Below are 19,489 nucleotides of genomic sequence, written 5' to 3'. Positions count from 1 at the left end.
CTGCATGATATATTTCCCATATTTTGTAGTAGATCTGTTACTATTAACAAGCTTATGAACACAGACTTTGGGAATGCAAATGTTTATCCAAGTAATAGAGAATTGAACTTGTTTTCCTAATGTAAGAATGACTAATTTTAAAGTAATTGATTCTAGTTAAATAAAGTTTAAATAATTTAAATAAAATTAAATTTTATTCTTAATTTAAATAAAGTTATTAATAATTTACATAATTAATTAATAATTAACATAAAATAATTTTTAAATATTTGGTCATTTCATAGTCCTTTCTCAGATTTCTGAAATGGCCATTTCTAAGCAGCTAGGTTTAAATATAAATATATACAGTAGGGTGTTTAAGTCTACCACTCTCATATGTATACTATAGGGATGGTTGTTCCTCATCTTATGACTTAATTCATTACCATATTCTTTTCATATTTCTGAGTTCTAACATAATTCAGGGGTTTGTTTGGATTTTTTAATTAATTAATAAAAATGCAAGCATTTTCTCATTAATTAACTATAAGCCCCTACCCCAGTTTATTAAATTTTATTTAATAAACTGGAAAAACCTCTTTGCCTATTATCTCTCTGTATGTAAAAAACCCTAATCTCCTAGGCTTACATAAATATCAGAGTTACTTGCTTTATAATTTATTAACTTATTAAAATAAAGATATAAATATTTGTAATATTTTAGCCATGAGATCTTAGTCATTTATATTGCTTTTATGAGACTTCTCATTCCTAAAACACAGTCCCATCATTTCACATTTCTAGATAGCAGCCAAAATCTCTCAAGAATCCCTTTCTTATTTATTTACAATATAAATTCAGTCCTAGTAGGGAATGAATTACTTCTCTTTGTCTTTTCATTTTCCCCCCAGACATGATGGGTAAGTCTGCAAAGCAAGAGTTAAAACATTCTAGTTTCGTCACTTCTGTAGTGCCTGGCATATTGTGAGGGCTTAATACAGCCAATCTTCAACTTTTTTGGTGGGAGGAGGGAGGGAGGAGTAATGTTCCTAGAAAATAGCACAAGTAAAAAATGTGAATATTGATAACATTGAAGCTATGGAAAATTGGGGCTTGGGTTCTTGTGACCACCAAAAACTGTAATCTTTCTCCAAAGACTGCTGAAAAATATACTTTTCTGCATGCAGTTTTTTATAACAAATCCTTAATTCTGATAATAGGCACTTTTCCTAACATAGTAACCATGAAATCATTCATAAAATGCAGTCCGCAAAATAAAATTGGTAACATGGAAAACATTTTTCTTATTAGTGATTTCCTAGAATTCTGTGTGATTTTGTTTGTCCTTTTTGCAGATGTAATGAATCCTCAATTCGTTAACATCAAACTTGTGGCCTATAGTGGCTGCAGTCCTTCTGCCACAAAGTTTATCTAACACTTTATTTTCTCACTAAGCCTCATCATTGACTTTGCAGGTTTGAGCTTAGAACCCAAAGGACTTGCACTGTGCACATTTTGGGGGCATAAGTACAACATAAAACTTGAGCTTTAAAGGCAAGCAATAAAATATGTGACTAATGCATAGGGAACTCTTTATGATAAGGTGAAGAAGATCAGTGAAGCACATGAAGCGCATACCAGCCACTCCAAAAACTCGGATGCTTCATACCTCTTCTTTTTCTCTCCTGCACTTAGTCATGAATGTGTGTGGTTGCCAACACAAAAGTGAAAATGAGGTTACTAATAACAAAATCACCAAATGCTTGAAGTCCCAAAACAATGTGTGGATGTTGAAGATAGGCTGTAAATGTCTATTGATTGATCACTTCAATCTTTATGATAAATAAATTCTTTATGATGAATAATTCTCAATAAGATAAGAGGTAAAAAAAAAAGTTTTATTAGGAAGCAAGTTCTCTTTCATGTTCTCGTCCCCATTAATTCACTTGGAATCTCTTTAGCCAACACCTCTCTAGAACGATGGTTAAACTTTTAAGTGTCCTACAAACTCTTCATAGAAGAGTAATTTAATTGTAACTATTCATGAACTGAAAGCCTCTTAAAGAGACTGTTTCTATGTAGCCTCTAAAGAAGAGGCTATCGAAGCTGGTGGTATTTATATAAAAGATACAAATATTATTTATGTAAATAATATATAACATATTATTATATATAAATAATATATAATGTGTATGTGTCTATAAGACTTAGTTGTATTAAGGACTGAATCAACTCCCAATACTCAAAGATCTAGACAGTTTTAATAAATCAATGAAATATAACTTTTATTTTGAGAAAAATATTTTAATTAGGAAGGAAGATGCTGGCTTAGGGCAACAGCATCAACAAAAAAGATTAAATAAGCTAATCACATTTTTGTAAAGGGAATAAATGGTGATTAACGAAGACTTGAGAAGGACAAGAAAAAAACAACCCTTAAATTTAGGAGAAACTTGTTACTGGGTTGGAGTTAGGAGTAATTTAAAAGATGATTGCTGCTAAGACAGCTGGATATAGTGCTGAGGCTAGAGTCAGGAAGACACCTCTCTCTGAGTTCAAATCTAGCCTCAGACACTAGATTTGTAAGCTGGGTAAGTAATTTAATTCTGTTTGCCTCAGTTTCCTCATCTGTAAAATTAGCTGGAGAAGGAAATGGCAAACCACTCCAGTATCTTTATCAAGAAATCCCCAAATGGGGTTATGAAAACTGGGACATGGGGGCAGCCAGGTGGATAGAGCACCGGCCCTGGAGTCAGGAGGACCTGAGTTCAAATCCGGCCTCAGACACTTAACACTTAACTAGCTGTGTGACCCTGGGCAAGTTACTTAACCCCAATTGCCTCACACACAAAAAAAGTGGTACACAATTGAACAACAAAAAGAAGATCACAACTACTTTCCTCACTTAAGTGGAAGTCAGACTTCAGCCTTCCAGAAAACAGCTAAAAAACTTGAATTACTTCACTGTAAACTTCTTGATGGCAAAGATTATGTTTTATTCCTCATTATTTTTCCCACAGTGTTTAATATGGTTCCTTGCATATACAGGTTATCAACAAACATTGAAAACAGCCTAAAAAGACATCAGAATGCCATATGATTATCATTATGTAAAGCCTATTCCCTTTTTCTTCTTTTTCCTTACAATCTATCTGATTTATTCTATTAGGAATACAAAGCCATTCTCAAGCCCTTACCTAGAAGATTATGTCAAACATCAGAAGCAGCAGTGAGAAGTAGCAGGCAGGAAAAGGCAAAAATTTTAAAGGCATAATTGTATAAAACCATTTAGAACAGGGTCAGTCCAATGTACCTCAGTGACTCCTGAAAATATTACATTTTGTTTTATAGCTCAAATATTCAAATGGATATGTTGTATTACCAATTTGGGAACTCTACAGTGCAGATCACAGCCTTTCATGCCTACCCATTTTTGTCTATACCCTCCCAATAATTTCCCAGAGAGAGTCCAACCACCATGCTTGGGGACCTTCCACATTTGCTCCTGACATTCATAAAGAGTGCCAAGTGGAGCATTCTTGTCATCCCTCCTTTTGGCCACATGACACCTGTTCTTCATGATTCCTCATTGGATATATGTTACAGTCTGCTCACATCTATCACACATGCATCTCTGCCTTGCCCTCTAATGAATGTGATATTCCTTTAGTCTTTGGGAAGCAATTGTACTTCACAATTCAATGGCATATAATGGTTCTAGGAGAATATTAGTATTGAAAAAGGTGGGTCTTTACTTTCATTGGAAACTTGAAGTCAGTAAATGAGCTTTGTAATTGCTTGAAAGTTCCCCTCTCTTCCACCTATCTGGGCCCACCTCATTGTTCTTGTGTGCGTGCGTGCGTGCATGTGTGCGTGTTCATGTGTATTGCTGTTGAACAAGGTCTACTGGGCATCCATCCAAATGTACATTGAAATCTGATCAGTAGATGTTCTTCCGAAATTTGATGCGTTTTTTTTTTCCTATGGTTGTACAGGCCAAAGTCTTTTGAATGATCTCACCATCCACAGAGCATCCTTCTTTAACCTCAACTCTAAGCAGGCTCCCCATCCTGGCCCAGTGGTGAAAATCTTTTCAGGGACTACATTTCCATTTTATGCCTTGCCAAATGTTTATTATCAGAGGTTTGGAGGACTATATTGTTCTTATTGCTACATCTTCCAACTAATCTTAAATTATTTTGATGTATAAATGGGGTTGTTGTAAAAAGAACCTTTAAGGTTTGTTCTATAGAATATTTTTTTCTATAATCAACAAGCAATAAGCATAATAGGATCCTATGTTGTCTACATCTTTCAATTATGAAATGGTAAGGATGTGGTCTATTGTTTATTATCCCTTGTGAAAACCTGCATGTTTACCTACTAATATACTTGTCAAGGATACCTTCAATTCATGTATAGCTGATTCTCATAAAGGTTTTGTGTTGATTAGAGAGTAAGTATATATAGGCCAGTAATTATTAATACTCTTCTTTACCTTTTTAGGTATTAATAAGATCTATGATTTCCCCCACAAATTGGGTATCTTCCCTTCCTCCTCCATCCCTTAATGCTCTCACAATAGCAACCTACTCTTTATAGAACAGTATAGTAATAAATACTTATTAATAACATTAATAGTAACATTATTTTCCAACAAAAAGGTCAAATGTTCCATATATTAAGTTTAAGAAGTCAGGCAACTGTGTGACATATCTTATAAAATTGCCATCAAAAATGGTTATTTTTTAAACATTAAGTGCATTAAAAAGTAAACTTCAATTAACAGAAAACTCAGTTATGTGAAATAACTGGTAGTGCTGAATAAATAAGTTATTTAATTTAGGGATAGGACAGTTGGTACATGGAGATAAATGAAAAGGAAACCATGTTGTTTCTCAGATTAGAAGGCAGAGAGGATTAGAATTCCTTTCTGTCCCTAGGAGAGTACCAAATAGCCTAGAAGTCCTTTCCCACCTCTTTCTTCAATAATTAAAGATTTAGACTAACTCAAGGAAATGGAAAGAAATGTGAGGGTTGAGAGAAAGAGTTTCAAAGAACAAAATCCAAAAGTAGGTCTTCTTCTAAGACTTATTGAAAAAACATTCATTTTTGTTTACTTTGTTGGAGATATTTCATCATAAACAACATTATAAAGTTAGCTAAGGCCAGAGAAACTTGCTAGCCCTGGAGTGATGTGACATATTATTTCTTGACTACCAAGATTATTTTGAACCCTCATCTTGAGACCCTTAATACTTATTGAAAAAAAATGTGTATATTTAAATGCACATTTAACATATATTTAGATTCTCTCTTTAACTTCTTCCCTTCTTGTTTTTATTAGACTTAGTCAGTATTATGATTTTTATAAAAAGTTCACTTGAATAGCATTCCCAAATGAAGTTTCACAGTGGAATACAGATGTACCTGGAATCTCTTTTGGAAACTAAAGACATGCTATTTAAACCTAAATCAATAAATAACTTAAAATTTAACTTTGGTTTTCAAGAGCAATTTTAAGGTACTATTTTGTTCCTTTTGGAAATTTGTGGAATGATTTTTCATTTGCTGTGCCCATCTTAAGAAATACTTTTCTCTCCTTCTTGCTACTGCTTTAAGGTCACAGACATACAAAGTAGACATAGAACATAAAATTCCATGGGAGGAATTGCATATTTATGCTTTTCTTTCTGAGTGCTAAGATTTTTTTTTAAGACAAATGCCTTCTTCTATAGCATTTAATACTACTTTTAGACAACTTAAGAATTGTCTTGTTCCTTGGCATGATGTACAACACAAACAGAACATTCAAAAGTTGTCTCTAGTACCAAACAACATTTCTGAAAAGCTCTCAGAGCCCATTTCTATCCCCTTGCTCCCTCCTCATCGAAAAGAAATTTGAATCCTTTTGAACTACAGTACCCTTTCAAAGTGGTCATTGTTGGAATTGGTTCTTTTCTGGAAAAAAAAAAAACAGCTGAGAGTCTGCTGTTAGTTATCTAATTGCTCTTTAATTGTATTGCCTCTTTTCATACTGACAGTGTACCAAGAGGTAAGTAATGATTACCTCTTCTGGCAGGCCCTATGTAGAGAAATCATAGAGCTCTGATAAAGTAAGTCATACCAACATATGTTATTGCCACTATCTTTTCCACCTAAACCTGCACCACAAAGTTACAGTCTGTCTATAATAGGCTTTCTTGGATAGTCATTGTAATCTCTTGTTATTCTGATAAAAAGTCTCCTTCACAGAGCTTCTTGTCAGGGCATTGAAACTCGGGCACCAATTCTAGCTTTTTCACTGCTAAACACCATTTTAATATAACTTTCTTCAGCTGGCTACCATGGTTGATTACATCCTGTAAGGTTTCAGTGTTGGGTGCCAGGTTTTAAAGTAATTTTTGGCTTCTAGGATATAAAGATGAAGCTCTTAACCAGGGGTGTGCTGGCAATTCTTTAACAACCGGCTCTCTGGAAGAAAAAAAATATCCGTGGGATACTCTTAAATCTAATCTGTATTATTAATATTTTCTCCATCACTTTCTTAAGTCTAGGCAATTAATAAAACAATAAATCAATCCCTGATTTGTAACATTTGACAATTTCTGAAGTATAACTGTTTACAATGGAAAATTTGACAACCAGCTCTTGACATACAGTTTGAGCTGGCTCCTGCATAGTCCTGCATGACTATAAGTAAATGGAAAAATAGGCCTGTCTCCTCAGATGAAATTTATTTGGATTTTGGAAGATGCCAAAGACAAATTTTTTCCTTATTTTCCCTAAGAAGTCAAATTCAAAAGAATATCATGAAAATAGTATAGGTTTCTAATTTTTTTTAAATCCCTATAACCTCTGCAGAGTGAATAAACCTTTAGAGTCACTGAATCCCCTGTATTGATATTGGAATTTGACACCTACCCTAATGTTATATGTATGTAAGATATACTAATGTGGTCAGGTAGCATGGGAATTGAGACAGTTTTAGCTGAAAGAAAAATTGAACTTGGTCCTCCAGTCCTAGTTTGTAGTCAAACACTCAATATACACAGCATTGTCCTTGGCATTCAAAAATGACAAAGTGTGACCACTTTGTGGTATTTATGGACTCTGATGGCTAGTTAGCTGCCACAGCCATTTTTCCCAAAGCCTTCACTACTTTTGGCTTGGTATTCTGCTTTTACCGGTTACACAAGGACTGACTTCTGTATTCTGGATGTTATATACTACTAATACCCATGGGAACATCTCTTAGATGTTCCAAAATATTTATAGCAAGAATAGGTAAAGAGTACAAGCAGACAAAGACAAAGTTGGGGTTTCTGGGATTTTAATGCTTATTGCCTAATTCTACCCAGCATAGGCAAGAGATGAATTTTCTTGGTTTCTTGGTTTTCTTTCGCTTGCTTTTCCAGCTGTACTATTCCTTTTTTTCTTTTCTTTTTTCTCTGCTGCCTTTTTTCCCCCATTTTTCTCTTGGTAATTCTGATGGAACCAGGCAACAATGCCATTTCTAAGAAAGTCATTTCTGATAGTCCTGTACCCAGGGTATTTAGTGGAAATTGGAATCTACACCATAATAGAGTTGATTCCCTGCTCCTGTGTCCCCAACCCACCTCCCACCCCCCACCCCCACGGCACATATGTCTGAGTTAGGCAGTAAGTCATTTATCTTGAGACATATAATTTTTGTCTCTGACAGTATTTGCCCAAAATGAGAAATTGTGAAATCAAGGTTTAAATTGTGAATCCAGGTTTAAACTCTGGAGAAGGCACCTAACTTTCACCCCCTTAAGAAATTATATTCTTCTGGAAGTACAGATGATAATAATAACCAATGATGATAGTTAGCATTTATATAGAGCACTTTAAAGTTTGCAAAGTGCTTTACATTTCATTATCACATTTGATCCCCACAACAACCTAGAAGGTAGGTGCTATTATCTCCATTTTGCAAATGAGGAAAGTGAGGCTGAGCAAAGTTAAGTGACTTGCCTATGATCACTCAGGCAAGTAAGTGTCTGAGACAGGATTTGAACTCGGGTTTTCCTGACTCCAACTTAAGCCCTTTATTCACTTAGATGCCTATATAAACCTTTCAGCCAAAATCTGTATGGAGAGAAACAATAACAGCAAGAAGCATATTAACTCCTGCTATCAAATGCGATAGGTTTTGAAAAGTGAAGCCTAATTAATACCAACTGAATTTTAACAACATTAACCACCTCACTGCTACTACCTGATACATTTTACAAACATTTTTCTTGGACATTTAGAAATATCCAAACAATTCTGAGCTGGGTTTTATTTTCTTGAGTGGATGGATGTACATGTATGCTACAACATAAATAAGAGCAGGTTAACAAAAAACAAAGCCAAATGCATTTAGAATATCTTTTTTGTTTTCCAAATGTAGAGGAAATAATATCAGAAAAGAAATGTAATGCTAAGACAGACTTTATGGGGGAAAAAGTAGAGCCCAAAATGAAACTGAATGGTTGCATTGAAAAAAGAATGTTTTAAAATGCATGTGGAAAAAAATGCATGTTGCCCAATTCCATATTAGAGTAACAGCAACTAAAATAAACTTTGCCTCTAGGAAAAGTGTTAAAAGAATTTTATGAATAGTCTTACTTTTGAAAGCTGTCTCCTTCCCTCTCTTCAGCTGCATACCCAGAAGAACCAAATCCCTCAAAGAGCAATTTTAGTGAATTATCCCTTCCATAAGCAGGATCTAGCTAAATGCATGAGTTTCTGTTGCTTTTTTTTTTTTTTACTAGTTTTACTCAAAAAGAGAATAAACTAGGGAACAAACAGATGCCATGAAGTGCACACAAGGATAATACATGGTGGTAAGGCTCATTCAGGATTTACTAAAGACCACCCCTGGGTTCTGAATGGTACCCTTGTTACCTGGAAATGTTTTTAGTAGAAGTTTGGCATTAACTTGCTGGAACAGGAGAAAGAATCAGTCCTTTCACGGTTGCCAGTTTCCAACCTGTTTATCCCATACTAGTTGTAGTATGTAGCGATATAGACACCCATTCAGTCTGCACTGCCCATGCACAGGTCCCTGTGGCTTCAAACCCCACAACAGAGCAGCATGCTCAATCTTCTTTTAATGCTGTTCAGATTTAGATAAAGGCAGTTTATCAGTTGACCCTCCTCTAAGACATATATCACACTAATGGTATAAATGATATCAACTGTCTTTTAGAATTTTCTGGCACATCTTACTCATTATGGGCAGATGGTTATTTTTCAAGTTGTTATGGCCCTATTCTAAGAGTCTTGATTTTAGGGCTTAAAAACCAAAACATTTGAAGATTAAAATCAAATGCCTGATGGGTATAGGTATACTTTAAAATAAAAAATCAAGGCTGCTGGAGATAATCTTTTTCCCCACAAAGAAATAGCCAGACTATAATTTTGTCCTCTCATTTGGCAGCCGCAACATCATTGTAGTTAAGAGAATTAGTTTTGCCCACCATGGTTAATTGTTATCGGGAATTCTTCTGCAACCCAGGACTGAAGGGGGGGGAATAACCTCTTTCATTTTATTTTTTTTTCCAGTTCTCTCAGGCCAGGCACATCACAGCCCTTTGAAACGATCTGTATCCCTTACCCCACCCATGAATGTGCCAAACCAGCCTCTAGGACATGGATGGATGTCTCATGAGGACTTACGAGCTAGAGGACCCCAGTGCATCCCATCCGATCATGCCCCCCTGTCTCCACAAAGCAGTGTAGCCTCTTCAGGAAGTGGTGGGAGTGAACACTTAGAAGATCAGACTACTGCTCGTAACACATTCCAAGAAGAAGGTAGTGGTATGAAAGGTGAGTGAAAAAAATAAGAACCCACTTAAAGAGATTACCTCACTTTATTTATAGTTAGAAGCCTAAAAGGAGAGGAGAGTAGTCAGAGAGGAAGGATTCCCAAGGTCTCAGTAGTGACAGACAGCTTCCATCCCATCCTTAAAGAACTCTGAAATGTGGCCATGTTTTCTCTGCAGAAGGCTGCATAGAACCCTAAAACCAACCTGGCAGGAACCAGAGGAAAGAAAGGTCAATGAACTCTTTTAACCATTGACTTCCAGACTAACTACATGACTTATATATAGTGGGCATGATAGAGCCTGCCATGGCAGATATACACATCCTTCAGAACATCCTGCTTTAGAAAGCTGCTATGCCACTATAGTGTGCTCCCTTGTTCTTTATCAAGGAACTATCAATAATTTAGAAAAAAAATTACTTCTATTGCTCATAGTGACAAGTTGTATTGGTGCTTTTTCTCCCTGTTGTCCCCTTTTATCCAATTTTTCCCCATGCATCTGTTTAAGGACATGAACATATCATTAAGTGTCTTTGGTAGAACTGTTAAGTATGATATCCAGATCTGAACATATAGGTGAGAGCCTTCTGTGCAGCATAAACAAATGTCCTAACACTTACCAATCAATTCACTCTCTTCACAGACATTTAGCAGAATGAACCAGTCAACAAGCATTTATTAAGCTCTTACTATGTGGTGGGCACTATGGCTACAAAGACCAAAAAAAATATGAAACAATGCCTGCTGTCAAGGAAATTCCATTCTATTGGGGAGTCAACATGTACATATATAAGTATTTACAGAATAAATGAATAAAATGAATGCAAAATAAATTCAAGGTAGTTAGGGAGGGAGGGCACTAGCATTTGGGGGATGAAGAAAGGCTCTGTAGAAGATGATACTTAAGATGTATCTTGAAGAAACAGGAGGATTTGGGGAGAAGGAGGAGATGAGAAAAAATGCATTTCAGGCGTGGGTGATGGCCAGTGAAAGAGACATGGCGATGGGGATGATGGAGTGCCATGTATTCAGAACAGAAAGAAAACAAGTTTAGCTAGAACGTAGAGTGAGGGAAGGGAGATAACAGATAATGAGGTCAGAAAGATAGGCCAGGGCAAAGGAGTTTATATTTTATCCAAGAGGCTATAGGGATCACCTCAAGTTTATTGAGGGAAGGGAGTAACATGGCCAGATGTGTACTTCAGGAAAATCACTTAAATATCTCTGTGGAGGGTGGATTATAGAGATGCTTGAGGCAGGAAGAACAAATAGAAGGCCATTGCAATGGTACACGCAAGAGAGGATGAGGGCCAGAACTAAGGTGTTATGACTGTGTGAGGAGAGAGGAGAGGACTCAGATGAGAGGGGTGTGACAGAGGTAAAAATAGATTTACCAACTGATTAGTTAGCAGAGTGATGAACTTAAGGGTAAGACCAAGGTTAAAAACCCAGGAGACTAGAGAATTGCTACTGTCTGACAGAAATAAAAGTTTTTTAGAGGGGTCAGGTTGGGGGGAAGGTAATTCTGATTTGGATAGGTTGAAGCTGAGGTATCTCTGGGACATGTAGTTTGAAATGTCCAGTGGGAAGAGAGAGAATAGATTGGGATATACATATGTATTTGTGAGTCATCTGCATAGAGGTAATAGTTAAACCCATGGTTGCTGCTGAATTCACCAAAAAAAAAAAAAAAAAAAGAGAGAAGGGAAGAGGAAAGAGCCCAGGACAGAGCCTTAAGATTCACCACACATCAGTGTGGTTAATCATACAGCAAAGGAGTCTGAGAAGGAGCTCTCAGGTAGGAAAAGAGACAGGAGAAATAAGGCATAAAAACCAAGTACGTGAGAAGAGATGTTGATCATCATTGTCAAAAGCATCAAGAGAGGTCAAGGAGGATAAGGGGCTGAGAAACAACCATTAAATCTGCCAATTAAAAGAATGTTGGTAATTTTAAAAGAAGTCTCAATTGAGGGAAGAGGTCTGAAGGTAGATAACAAAGGACTGAAAATTGAATGAGAGTAAAGGAGGTAACAACAATGACTACATACAGCTGTTCATAGGAGTTTGGTTGAGAAAGAAAGGTGAGATAAAGCTTGAAAAGATGATAGGGCCAAGTGATAGTTCTGTTTGATTTTGTTTTTTTAAGGATGAGGGGAGATTTGGGCACATTTGAAAGCAGTAGAGAAGGAACCAGTAGAGAGACTTTGAAGTCTAGAGAGAAAGAAGGGATAATTGAGAGGGTAGTCTCCTGGAGACACATGAAGGGTACATATTGGCCTTGGCAAGGATAACAGGACACTTCATTATCAGACATTGGAGCAAAGGAGAAGAAAGAGGAGGAAGATGTCCAAGGGAGTTAAGATGAAGAGAATGAGGAGCTCGTGGTGGGTGGTCTTAATGTTTTCATTAAAGTAAAAGATTTGGTCTTCAGCTGAGATAGTAGGAAAAAGGAATTTGTATGAGTGACTTGAAGGGAGAAAACTTTCAAACTGCATCTGTGGGGCATGGGATAAGGAATCAATTAGTAAGGAGATAAAAGGATGGTCTTGCTCTACAATGAAGAAAAATTGACATAACATAAATTTATTTATTTCCAAAAAAAAAATCATCAACAAACAGGAATATTTCCACACACAAAGGCCAGAAAAAAATAGATTGTCTAGAATTTGCTTTGTTCCCTTGTGAACTTCCTCTCTTCTGTTATTTAAATAACTTAATGGGGCTATTATCTTTCTTTTTTCTTATTTACATCACTATCACAACCCCCCCACACTCTTCCCTTCAAATTCTCCCCCCCCAATTAAATAAAAACTTTACCTCATAGCAATTATTTATTATCAAACGAAGCAAATTTGTACAATAATGGTCATATCTGAAATTTTATTCTGTCCCTATTGTATCACCAGTCACCAAAGACGGGTAGGAACACTTCTTTTTTCATTTTTTGGAGATATGATTGGACATTACATTGATTAGAGTTCTTAAATTTTCAAAGTTCTTTTCCTTTACAGAGTTCTGAACTTATATAAAGAGTTCTCTTCATCCTGTTCATTTCACTTTGTATCTGTTTATACGAGTCTTTTCAGGTTTCTCTGAATCAGTCCCTTTTATTATTTTTTTAATGGAACAATATCATACCATCACATTCATGGTCTATGCTTGATCACATGAATTTGTAGTGATCCCTGTGTGACCTTCTGCAGCTCTGATCAGTAACGTGTGAGGCAGATGGTGGGAGTAATCAAGAGTCTGGATTGGCAAGAGACAAGTGGAGATAGAATCAGAATACAAAGGATTCTGTGGCAGAGAGGAGAGTGTGACTAAAAGGAGAAGAAAGTGAAGTCAGAGGAGAAGTACTAAGGGTATAGAAGGTTTAAGGAGGGCCAAGAATAGGATTTCCAAACTGCCCATGGGAAGTTCAAAGGAAATGTGTATAACTTAGATCTATAGCTATGTAGTTGCTTACATATCTAAAAATCCTTGGGGGAAAGTGCATAACAGATGTAAACTAAGAATAATTTGAGGAGGATGATATATTAGTCAGAGCTCATAAAGAGTGCCAGAGAGTGGATGGATGAAAAAGCAGTTATTAAGAACTTCCCATGTTCCAAGCATTGTGCAAAGTACTGAAGATACAAATAGAAAAGTGAGACAGTTCACAATCAAATCAGAGGAGGCAACACATGTAAGAATGATTCAGAGTTTTTCCCTGAATTTCAGTGGCATGAAAAAGGTTTCCCAGTTCTGTGGTTTCTGAGATTTCATTTGGAAATAATATCTGCTCTATGATTAAACCCTGAGCCCCATTGGGCTGTTGTGGAAGCAAGGCACATGAAGCTGTGATGTGTAAGATTATCCAAGTGGCCAGCACTGGCTAAGCTGGGAAAAAGGGGCCAGTTGATAGGCATGTTTGCTTTAGCTGAAGTCTTCTCAGATGTTGTCCAATCTAGTGCCCTTTCTGAGGTGTGTGAAAGCCGGTGTTTCTATCATATTTTGAATCGCAGTTTCTGCATCATGTGGAAGATCTTTTTGCTTTTTTTCTGTTGTTTACAAATAGGTCTTGAGAAATTGGCCTTTGGAGGACACTAAACAAAGCTACCAGGTCATTTTGGCATATAGGAAATAGGACCTTCTTTGCTCTTAGCCATTCTTAGAAGAACATAAAATGTTTATCCCAAACTAGCAATCCACTCCAATCCAAGCCTACAAAAATGTATTAAGGGCTAACAATGGGAATGAAAATACAAGTCATAAAATACTTCCTGTCCTCAAGGAGATTATTACATTCTGCTGCAACTCAGGTGTCTTATCTATGAGTCTGAAGTCCCCTTAGGTTCATGATAGTGCACTAATTAGTAATATGATTATCTTTTTAACTGGACATTGAATAAGCTGAATACCAGGTGTTGGCTATAGTCCTTCAACTTAGCTTGACTATTTGTGAAAGTGAGTCATTGAATGACTTTGAGAAATCAAAGAATATTGTAGTAATCATTGCTTTTGACTACCTCCATGTGGGGATTCAATAGCTTGAAGTCATATTTCCAAGAAAAAGTGAGTCTGCACTTAAGACTTATAAGACTGTTTTGCAAGAGTTACCTAGTGAAGGTAGGTAATAATAGAATGTAACTTAATGTGATAAGGAGTATTAATTAACTAAACCAGTATTTGGTTCTTATGCAAGGGCATTTCATCACCCTTCATTTGGACCAATGGTTCTATAAAAATTGGCAAGGATATTCACTTCATGTGTACTGGTTTCAGTGTGAGTACTGAATGAATGTTCTGGATAGCAGTTTATAAGGAGAAATGTATAAGAGAGCCTAAAGTAAGTGTTCAAGGAACAAAGCTACTGAGACTCTATGAACACCCATATAGTTCTGTTAAATTTTGCTTTGTAGATGTTAGGGAGGGAGAATTTCCTTTTTCCTCTCTAATTCAATAATTGACTTAAGTAGTCTAGCAAATCCAAGCACCATTTTTTTTTCCTTTAGGGTTTATTTTTAAACAGCACTGGGAGAATGGTCTCATGAATGGACACAGTACGGGATAAATGACTGACTCTCCATGTCTTACAATAGTTTTCTAGTTATCTCCCCAAATTTACATGAAACTATGAACTAAGGTATTTATAAAAGCCTCATCAGCAAGCTAAGTGAAGAAAATGTATAGTCAAGTATATGTAGAAAAGATAAGAATGGAATAACAAGATTTGTTTTTGTAGGAAAAGCATATTTACATTTGGGATGGCACTCTTTCCTTATATAAGACCAATTACCTTACCCTGTGGACAGATTGAATAACATAGCAACATATCTTAAAGCAATTGAATGAGTGTTACCCTACTCTAACATAGGGAAGACAGCCTATTAATAAATTGTTCTTGGGAAAATACTTATGGATAATCAGAGCAACCATGAAAAAGTGTCCCTAAACATCTTCAATCCCAAGGTCCTGTCATGTTTCTCATTTCAAAGTATGAATGTCAGTTTAAAATCTTTAAATTAACTTAAAATTTTTGTGTACTGGCTTGAAGAGGAAATTGAAGAAAGGAAATAGGAAACAGATTGAATTGCCCCTAAGTATAGCTTTTCTCTTTGAGAAGTTTGGGGAGCGGGGAAGCAGCTAGGTGGTGCAGTGGATAGAGCACTGGCCCTGGATTCAGAAGGACCTGAGTTCAAATCTAGCCTCAGACACTTCACATTTACTAGCTGTGTGGCCCTGGGTAAGTCACTTAAACCTTCATTGCCCCACGAAAAAGAGAGAGAGAGAGAGAGAGAGAGAGAGAGAGAGAGAGAGAGAGAGAGAGAAAGAGAGAGAAGTTTGGGGAGGGGTGTGTACATATATCTATATGTGTACATACATACATATATGCTCCCCCTCTTTGTCTCCCTAATGCATTAATAATTTTTTCAAGTACTATTTTAAGCTATTTTAATGTGTGCGATTTTTCCATATGCCTAGTTTATAAGAATAACAAAATCTTTATTAGAGTTTTTAAGGATCCCTAAGTCTATGGGAAAAAAGTCTCTGCCTCCTTAGGAAAATAATACAAAGTAACCATAATGGAATTTAATTTCTTGTGAATAAGTCTTTTCTTATTCACAAGGGCATAGCTAACTTTTTTTCTGTATTTGATTCACTCCTTACTGTATAAACTAAGTAGGCCTTGATCCAGATAATGTGATTCAGATGTACAAACACTGCTTTTTAAAGTTCCTCTTATGGAGAAGATATTCAAGATCCCACTAATAAACAATGTTTTTCATTCTTTTATTTCACTTGGAAATTAAATTCATTACCTCTCCCTAGAACCATCAGAGACTGCTACTTGATGGTCACCAATTTCTTCCCACACAGACCAACTTTTGGACTTGAAAAATTATCAGCTCTATCCTGTCTGCTTTTCCTCTTTTTACTTTTCAGCAAATGCTAACATAAAAATTTGTGTACTCTGTAGCACAAATTTTATGTGCCTTGAAATAACAGTGATGTTAATACAAAGAAAGGAATGGAACTAGCTAGTCTACTTGAAGTAGACCCATGAGAAAATATGAAACTGAACTGAATACTCTTCTCTGTGGAAAGTGCAATTTGTACTTCTTTTAAACCAAATCTACTTTTCTTTATTTTGTCCCTATATATGATTACAATCATCCTCATTGCTAGCTAATATTGAGTTTTGCATGATTGGTAACACTGTACTAGACCTTGAAACATGAAGCTTGCATGAAATTAAGAGGTTGTAGCAATATGAAATATCAGAAACAGCAACCCTGTAGCTAATTTGGTTAAAAAAAAAAAGAGTTCAATATCTGAGGAGAGGATAGGACCAGTGACAAGACTTGTCACAGACTGTGCTGAAATTTGCTGCTACATTAAGCAACCATTTTCTAAGGTTAGCTTTTTATAATGAAATAAATGTTAATTAAGTGTCCATCATATGCCAGACACTGTAATAAGCACTTTACACATATTATTTCATTCTTTCTGCAAGATGAAGATAAAGTTAATGTGTTTTCACTCATGTCCAACTCTTTGTAACCCCATTTGAAGTTTTCTTGGCAAAAATACTGGAGAGTTTGACATTTCCTTCTCCAGCTCATTTTACAGATGAGGAAACTGAGGCAAATGGGGTTAAGTGCTTTATCCAGGGTCACACAACTACTAAGTGTCTGAGCTCAGGTTTGAACTGAGGAAGATGAATTTTTCTGACTGCAGCACTCTATCTACTGCACTACCTAGCTGTCCCAAGATAAAGTAGATCTTGTATAATACTTTCACATCATTTTGTTTTCCATTGCAAAAGGAAGGAGTCTCTTGCTCTTGAAAAGGTTCAAGTGGGTAGAAGTGCAGTGTAGGGAAACAAGTATTGGATTTAGAGTCAGAAAGTCTGGGTTGGAATCCTTGGTATGTTATGAATTGTGTGACCTTGGCCAAATAAATCTCTCAGCCTGTCTTTCTCTGTTCATAAAATGAATAGGTGGCTTTGGAGATCCTTTCTAGTTCTATCGTGTACTAGAAATGCCTTTGGTTTCTCCTTGAGAATAAGGTTAGGAAACATTTCCTGGGACATATGGACCTCTTTCTTTAAAAAAATAATTTTAGGCAGAAATCTTAGGTCACGAAGGACTACTTCATTGATTAAAGTAATATGTGGGGAGCAGCTAGGTGGCACAGTGGATAAAACATTGGCCCTGGATTCAGGAGGACCTGAGTTCAAATCTGGCCTCAGACACTTGACACGTACTAGCTGTGTGACCTTGGACAAGTCACTTAACTCTCATTGCCCCCCCCAAAAAAAAGTCTGATAAAATAAAGTAATATGTGACTAGTTAGAGCCATCATTAGGAATTAATATATAGGCAGAGTTTTGCTTTCCCACATACTGTCTTGAACTCATTTATTTACCTTAAACATAAATATTTGGCAAATTTGTTTGATTTTCTTTCTTACCAATTACCAGCATATTACTTGCAGACACACATCTTGGTGTGCTCATGGTTGAATTTCAAAACAAGTTAAAAATCCTAAATTCTTTGAACTTAGGTATTCCAGAGAATCCCAAAGATCATGATGATTTTTACTTTTATTCATAAGGCCTGAAGTGTTTTATGTATGGTAGTATAGGGTATGTGGAAGTTTTTCATGGCTTATTAAAATGTTGCCTTATAGAACTGAATGGAAGAATATCATGCCTAGCTGTAACCACAAGCAAGAATTTAAGTTGTCTTTGCACATTTAGTCCATCTAGATGGACATTTCATCAAGACTGAATAATCTTGGGGGCAGCTAGGTGGCACAGTGGATAGAGTACCTGCCCTGGAGTCAGGAGTACCTGAGTTCAAATCCGGCCTCAGACACTTAACACTTACTAGCTGTGTGGCCCTGGGCAAGTCACTTAACCCCCATTGCCTCACTAAAAAAAAAAATAATAATAATAATAATAATCTTTGTTCATCCAAAGGGTACCCTATATGTCTTTCCATAAAGGGTAGACAGTAGAGGCAGCATAGTGTAACTCACAAAGAACCATTCCTAGAAATCACAAAGTCCTAGGTTCAAATCCTGACTCAGATATATACCATCTGTGTAACTGGGCAGATTATTTAAATTCTCAGTGCCCTAGGCAGCTGTTTGTGACTATAAATTCTTAAATTTGTCTTTTGTCATGGATCTCTTTGGCAGTCTGGTGAAGCCTATGTTGTTGTTCATTTGTTTCAGTAATGTCTGACTCTTTGTGATCCCATTTGGAGTTTTTGTGGCAAAGATACTGGAGTGGTTTGCCATTCCCTTTTCCAGCTCATTTTACAAATGAGGAAACTGAGCAAACAGGTTTAAGAGACTTGCCCCTAGGTCACACAGCTAGTTAGTTTTTGAGGCTGGATTTGAACCCATGTCTTCCTGACTCTAGGCCTGGCAGTCTATCCACTATGCCACCTACCTGTAACTCCTCAAAATAATGTTTGTAAATGCATAAAATAAAACATCTAGGCTACAATGGAAGCCAAGTATATTGAATTACAAATATCAAAATATTTTTTTAAAGTTCATTGATCAGGGCAGCTAGGTGGCACAGTGGATAAAGCACCGGCCCTGGATTCAGGAGGACCTGAGTTCAAATCCGACCTCAGACGCTTGACATTTACTAGCTGTGTGACTCGGGGCAAGTCATTCAACCCTCACTGCCCTGCCAAAAAAAAAAGTTCATTGATCCCCAGTTCAAAACCTATGCTATAATTTATGAACCAGTTGTCAACCTGCAGCACTAAAGGGAATTTCTACAGTGTCTATTCCTTATATACTGATGAAATTCCAGATCCATACTTCTTCCCAAGGTAGTAGATCGTCTTTCTGATGACTTACAGATATACTTTCTAAGCAGCTTTCTGCACCTCTGAGGTGTGACAGAGTGATGATAAGACCAATGTATTTTCTATTTCAATCAACCATTCATTCATTAAATGCCTACCATGTGCCAGCCACTATGCTAGGCCTTGGAGGAGGAGTACAATTTAAAAAAATGAAACAATCTTTGCAAGGAGCTTCCATGCTATTGGGAATAGATGATAAGTTACCCATGTAAGTATATATAGCATAAATATAAATAAATGCAAAATAGTTTGAAAGGGAAGGCATTGGCATCTTGGGCCAGTGACATGGGAATGGGCT

At 36.4% G+C, this 19,489-nt stretch overlaps 1 protein-coding gene across 3 annotated transcripts in view; it reads left to right on the top strand.

Moving 5' to 3' along the window:
* The window catches only part of SAMD4A (sterile alpha motif domain containing 4A), a 309,605-nt gene that overhangs the window by 212,173 nt on the left and 77,943 nt on the right, over positions 1–19,489 (top strand). For 2 of the 3 annotated variants that reach the window (XM_043985301.1, XM_043985302.1), the window contains one exon: positions 9,556–9,819. The exons of the other annotated variant lie outside the window; for it this stretch is intronic. In XM_043985301.1, coding sequence (XP_043841236.1) covers positions 9,556–9,819 — 264 coding nt within the window. The remainder of the gene's footprint in view (positions 1–9,555; positions 9,820–19,489) is intronic. 3 annotated transcript variants of the gene reach the window in all.

Source organism: Dromiciops gliroides, chromosome 2 (genome assembly GCF_019393635.1).
Source record: "Dromiciops gliroides isolate mDroGli1 chromosome 2, mDroGli1.pri, whole genome shotgun sequence".
In the NCBI taxonomy this organism is placed as follows: domain Eukaryota; kingdom Metazoa; phylum Chordata; class Mammalia; order Microbiotheria; family Microbiotheriidae; genus Dromiciops; species Dromiciops gliroides.
Note: the sequence above shows the minus strand (reverse complement) of the source record. Positions and strands in the feature narration are given on the sequence as shown.